This window comes from Xyrauchen texanus, chromosome 27 (assembly GCF_025860055.1).
Source record: "Xyrauchen texanus isolate HMW12.3.18 chromosome 27, RBS_HiC_50CHRs, whole genome shotgun sequence".
Classification (NCBI taxonomy): domain Eukaryota; kingdom Metazoa; phylum Chordata; class Actinopteri; order Cypriniformes; family Catostomidae; genus Xyrauchen; species Xyrauchen texanus.
In genome coordinates this window covers 40,311,852-40,317,971 of record NC_068302.1, presented here as the reverse complement: position 1 = coordinate 40,317,971, position 6,120 = coordinate 40,311,852, and the positions used below count along the sequence as shown (strand labels likewise).

The window sequence follows — 6,120 nt, the reverse complement described above, 5'->3', positions numbered from 1 at the left end:
CTTATACAACTTTTTATTTTACTAGGAAAATATCACATTCATGTGAAAAAATGGACTAAAGTTAAGCCAAGCTTTGATCACTTTATAAAAGAGATTAAACAGTATGGTAATCCATTAGATCAAATTAAGAACAAAAAAGCAAGAAAGACCTATGAAGCTTTGTGTTACTACAAATTATTGTAATTTTACCCCTGGCATAACCTATTATTATTATTTTTTTTTCATTTTCTTATGTTTGTTAACTTCTATTGGTTGAGAAGTGTATATTCATGTACAAATCTTTGTATATTTTTTTTTTGTTGAAATAAAAAAAAAAAAAAAAATCACCGCCTTGTAGAGGAAATGAGAGAGAGCAGAGAAACAGCATATATTTACGTCGTATGTCCTCTTATCAGTTTTAGTATGTTGCGTATGCCCACATGAAATAACTGATGATACGTGTGGCCGCTAAAACAACGAGCATTTGACCCGGAACTTTTTCAATCTATTAACGCGATGCCGCAGCACCGTTGAGTGAATTGTGTTTTATCTTTATTATTTAAAACAGAGATTCTCTAAACGCGCACGGAGATGCACTGAGGAGCACTGGCAAGACAGACAGTCGGACTGAGCTGATCCACCAATCAGAACGTTCATTTCATACGCGATTGGATAATAGCCAACCAATCATATTTTCCGTTTCAGTAAGGGGCGGGACATTTCCAGCGTCTGATACACAAGCGTCCCTGGAGAAACTATCATTTGCACTGCATAATTATTTCCCTGCTAAACGTAAATATATGTATATGCATTTAAATGTAACTTATGCAATTAAACTTTGTGAAAATACTGCATATTATTGCATCCCTGATAGTTTTTAATATTTTTTTTCTTTCTTTCTTTGCCCTTTACTGCTGTCCGTGGTGCCTTTTTTCTCGTGATATATAATAAGTTTAATTAATATTTCTAAGTAGGAAAACGATTTCACTCTACACAGAAAGGCACTTATTATTACACAAATAAATAAATACATAAAAAACATAAATTTTTATGTAGGTTATATATGGTAATACAAGATAAACATTACTACACTATTAATGCTTAACAGTTTATTGCGTATTATGAATTCGTTTATTAGTTAGAATAATAATCAAGTATTAACAATTTTCATAGTAGCATAATAAAAGTTAGAATAATGACACCTATTAATATAAATACATATTTAACATGAAGTTACTATACCATTGAACCCATTGATTTAGAACAGTAATATTGTAGTAGTAACCATTGTGCGGGAACTATGGTTTAACTAAATACCATGGTTAAACTATACTGTTTTACTGTAGTGAAATGGTTTATTTTTGTAAGGGTAAACAAAACAGAAGTCTAATCATTTTCTGTTTAGGCAAAAAACTATTTATAATAATGACTTGAATAATAGCTAAAATTTTTATTTTAAATTACACATTTTAGCCAAAGTAATCGCAAAAAAATATAGTTAACAGAAGTATCGGTATCGACAATATTGGACTTGAAAATATTGGTATCGGATCGAAAAGAAAATAAGTGGTATCGCCCATCCCTACTTGAGAGTGTCGTTGCTTATGGCTAATGACAGAAATATAAAAACACTACACATTTCTGGTGCTGTTTTGTGATTGGTTGAACAGTCTATAGTCCACCCTCAATGTTTGCAACACACAGCCCGCCCCATATTGCTTTTAACCAATGTACAAATTGGGATATTTTTATTTAAAACTGTTTCCCAAATGTTTGATTGGGTGGGCAAGACTCACGTTTGGCCCATGCCTAGAATCATCCCGTTCAAAACAATAAAGCAGAAGACAAATGTGTTTGCCATGAATAATTAGCTGCTATTATAGTTAAGAATGTAAAGCTTAAAGTTTTAAAAGCTTAAAGCTAATTTAGTTTCACACAATTCAAATGGTATGTTTGCAATTAATGTAGTTAATTCAATTTCTCACCTTTGTTTTTTACCTCAAACGAGAAATCTGAAGTTCTGCTTAGAAAATACATCCAATGTGTCAAACACTAGAGACAATAGTTAACCCAGAACGAAAGAGCTTTTAATGAGTTCCATGAAATAATACAAAGATAACTGCATTGCTGGACAAAGTTTGCTTCCTTTGAGTGACCAGTTCTTGCCAGGCATATGTGTGCTGCTGACCAATCACAATTCAGTATGCAAATATTACAGTGACATCATCACTGCAATCATTTACCTGTTTTATTGACTAACATCTCTCTAGTTCCAACTCCAATCAAAAACAATGAAACCAGTTAAACCAGGATTTTAGATGAACTTGAAAATGACAGACAAGTACAGGACCCTGTTCTCAGAGTTGTTGCTATTGCAACAGGATTATGTAATTATAATATAATATAATGTAAACAGAAGTGGATCTATATAAGCAGAGATGATTGAGGAAGTCTCTCCCAGCCCTTGGCTTTCCATTCTTATGTGTCTGGTGAAGTGCATGTAAAATGGCTAGAAATAGCATTTCAGCTTAGCGTAAAGCTGACAATTTACACAAAGTTTATTTCTATTTCTTCTGCTCCAAACTTACTTCAAACGTACTTCTCTGACTGCTCGTATGAATGTAACATCATAAGTGTTTCAGAGCTGTTCAAATGCACTTTGGATCGCATCATTTATATGTTTAAATGTTTTCCATCTGAATACACTAAATATTAAATGAAACAAATGACAATAAAATGCAAAGTAATCTCTTCAGTAATCAAAATACTTTTTGAATGTAACTGTATTCTAATTACATTTGATTTAAATTGTAACTGTAGTTGAATACAGTTACTTTTATTTTGTATTTTAAATATGTAATCCCGTTACATGTATTCTGTTACTCCCCAACCCTGCCCATTTGTAGAATGTGTCTACTTCTGACTGCTTGTTTTACATCCATATTTCACATTTAGGCTTACAAAATGTTAAGAAAAACTCATTTATATAAAAAATGTAAACATTATATATAATATTTTGCCATGTGTACATTAAGCATTTACTGGTTTTTAACTAGATTCTAAATTCTTACTGTGACATTTTTAATCGCGGTTAATAGTAAAACCGTATAATCGTGGCATTTCTAGCTGGAACCATTAACTCTGCAGGGAATTCTGTCAGTGAAGGGATTAAATCCTCTCGCTGACAGATGCTAATGCACGCTTCATCTTTCACTACTGGCTGGAGATAATGTAAATTATGCTAACACCTGAAAATTGCTGGAAAAATCGTCTAGGCTAGGCTGTAGGATCAACATTAGGGTCAGTAAATAATGACATATTTTTTATTTTTAGGTGACCGATTATTTTAGCATCCATAGGTAGTAATTATCAAAATACGTCCGCAAAGTGTTCACAGTTTGAAACTATATCTGAAGTAACCTTAGTTGAAAAACCATTGATAAATATCATGAGCTTCTCTATATTCCTTGTGTCTTCCTACATGATCACAGGCAGTGCATATAGCCAGAATAAACTCTTGATTCTGTAGTATTAAATGAGGCCTTGCAGACAAATGTTTCCTCCAGTTAAAGAACCTGTGATATGCATCATCATCCGTATCCAGCTGCTTCAGATATTCCGCTAGTGACTTTGCGTCTGGGAAGTCGTCCACATGAATAAAAGCGTCACCAGGAACAAATTTTTCATAGTTCTTTCTGTCAGGACCCATTACAACAGGGACAGTACCTACTGCAAGGGGCCCATTGAACTTCTCAGTGATGTAGTCCTTGTGAAGAGAATTCTCAAAGGATAAATAAAATTTGCAGCTTGCTATGGTAGAATAGTAGTCCTTATAATCCAGGAACGTTCCATACGCCTTCCCATACACATGCACATTGACGTGCTTGCTAAGATCTTGGAAATATCTGTTCCTTGCATTGACACCTGTATGGGGGCTGTTGTTGCTTACAATCCAACAGACCAGTTTTTCCTTTTTGGGAATTTCAAAGTCCTCAGCTTTCTTATTTGTGGTCAAGCGCAACCGTACAGGAATATCAGAGTCTTCTCTGTAACTAAGAGTGAGATTGAACAGGTTTTCCAGACCTGGTTTTTTCTGTGTGTTGGTTGGTGATTCTACATTCAACCATATCCACTTCTGGAATGGAGGACGAGGAGATGGAGGAAGGTTGGACAGATCCAAACTAATGGACTTGTGGAAAAGAAGGACGGCATCTGCATTGCTGTAGAGCGATCTATCATCTGTCAGCACACAGCCATCATAATTGTAAAATGTTTTACAATCACTGAAGTCAAAATAGTAATTTTCAGGCCAGAACCATAACAAAAGTATTGGTTTATCTTCCTTTGCAACAGGAAGGGAGTTGTTGATCTTTGGGCAGTGTGCTTGTGAGGATTGGTTATGTTTAGATAATGGTGCACGATGGTTGGTCAGAGGTGATGACTGAAAAAACATGATGCTCAGAAAGACAAGACATGCAAATGTCACTACAATAGCCAAATGACACAGCCAAGATCCACTTAACTTCTGGCTTGACATTGGCTGATCTAAAGAGAAAAATCAGAAGAAGGTTTTCTTTCCAGCAAGAATAAAATCAAATATGTATGTAGAATCAGTTTTTGACATTTCAAAAAATATATGTTTTAAATAAAAGTAGACAATTTTGTTGCTTTTAGTGAAATAAACAACACTTTGGCAGCTGTGTGAGAAGCTCCAGTTGCGACACTAAAATAGCTTCAAAACAATAAAGTGGAAGACAAATGTGTTTGCCATGAATAATTAGCTGCTATAATAGTTAAGAATGTAAAACGAAACTGCCTTCAGATACTAAAAGCTTAAAGCTAATTTAGTTTCACACAATTCAAATGGTATGTTTGCAATTAATGTAGTTTAAATTTCTCACCTTTGTTTTTTTTACCTCAAATGAGAAATCTGAAGTTCTGATTAGAAAATACATCCAATGTGTCAAACACTAGAGACAATAGTTAACCCAGAACGAAAGAGCTTTTAATGAGTTCCATGAAATAATACAAAGATAACTGCATTGCTGGACAAAGTTTGCTTCCTTTGAGTGACCAGTTCTTGCCAGGCATATGTGTGCTGCTGACCAATCACAATTCAGTATGCAAATATTACAGTGACATCATCACTGCAATCATTTACCTGTTTTATTGACTAACATCTCTCTAGTTCCAACTCCAATCAAAAACAATGAAACCAGTTAAACCAGGATTTTAGATGAACTTGAAAATGACAGACAAGTACAGGACCCTGTTCTCAGAGTTGTTGCTATTGCAACAGGATTATGTAATTATAATATAATATAATGTAAACAGAAGTGGATCTATATAAGCAGAGATGATTGAGGAAGTCTCTCCCAGCCCTTGGCTTTCCATTCTTACGAAAGCACCCCACAAAAGCAGGGGAAGAATAATTCAAAGTATAATAATTGTAATATTAAAAATAATAATAAGAGCTTTCAGAACTCAAATTATAGCGCTCATATACAAGACTGTGTGAAAAAGGCACTTTTAATGCTAAAATAATCCTTAATTTTTATTAGTTGACACAGTTGTACCACTATTTCGATTCTGCCCAACCCTACCTACCACTTAAGAAATGTATATGAGTATTACAAACATAAATAATATCAGTGAACACAAGTTTCATGTGCCATATACAGTATATATGTTGTGTGTGTGTGTGTGTGTGTGTGTGTGTGTGCATAAAAGCCATTATATGTAATTATTTTATACAGTTTAATTCAGCTATTATTATCAAATTCACAAGAGCATTCGAAGAACCAAATTATGCAGTACCATAATGCCCATAATTACGGAAGTAGCCTTTTTTATTAGTTGCTACAAAAGATATGATAAGATGGAATCAACATGTTGAACAAATTGCTTATTACAATGATAACATATCCTTAGGTCTAATTCTAAACAAGATCTGCAAAAAGGCTGTATGCTAATGTTTTCTGTTTGATTAATCAAGTGAAGTACACAAACTGTTGTAGCCGTTTTATGAAAGTAGAAATTGTGTTGGTTGTGTTGAACTTTAATGGTTTATTTTAGATTTAAATTATTATTATTCTCATTATTGTTATTATCATTAGTATTTTTACATTTTAAATTTTCTTT

The 6,120-nt window shown here is 33.6% G+C and overlaps 1 protein-coding gene across 1 annotated transcript; it reads right to left on the bottom strand.

Moving 5' to 3' along the window:
- Positions 1-2,845: 2,845 nt before the first annotated feature.
- On the bottom strand, positions 2,846-5,609 carry LOC127621175 (4-galactosyl-N-acetylglucosaminide 3-alpha-L-fucosyltransferase 9-like). Its single transcript, XM_052094682.1, has 2 exons — positions 4,881-5,609; positions 2,846-4,524 (listed from the first exon to the last, which is right to left on the bottom strand). The coding sequence occupies exon 2, from the start codon at positions 4,514-4,516 to the stop codon at positions 3,401-3,403; it is 1,116 nt and encodes a 371-aa protein (XP_051950642.1). The 5' UTR covers positions 4,517-4,524; positions 4,881-5,609; the 3' UTR covers positions 2,846-3,400.
- Positions 5,610-6,120: the final 511 nt, after the last annotated feature.

Excerpts from the sequence above, each read along its gene's own strand:
- LOC127621175 (XM_052094682.1), bottom strand. The coding sequence starts at position 4,516 with ATGTCAAGCCAGAAGTTAAGTGGATCTTGGCTGTGTCATTTGGCTATT.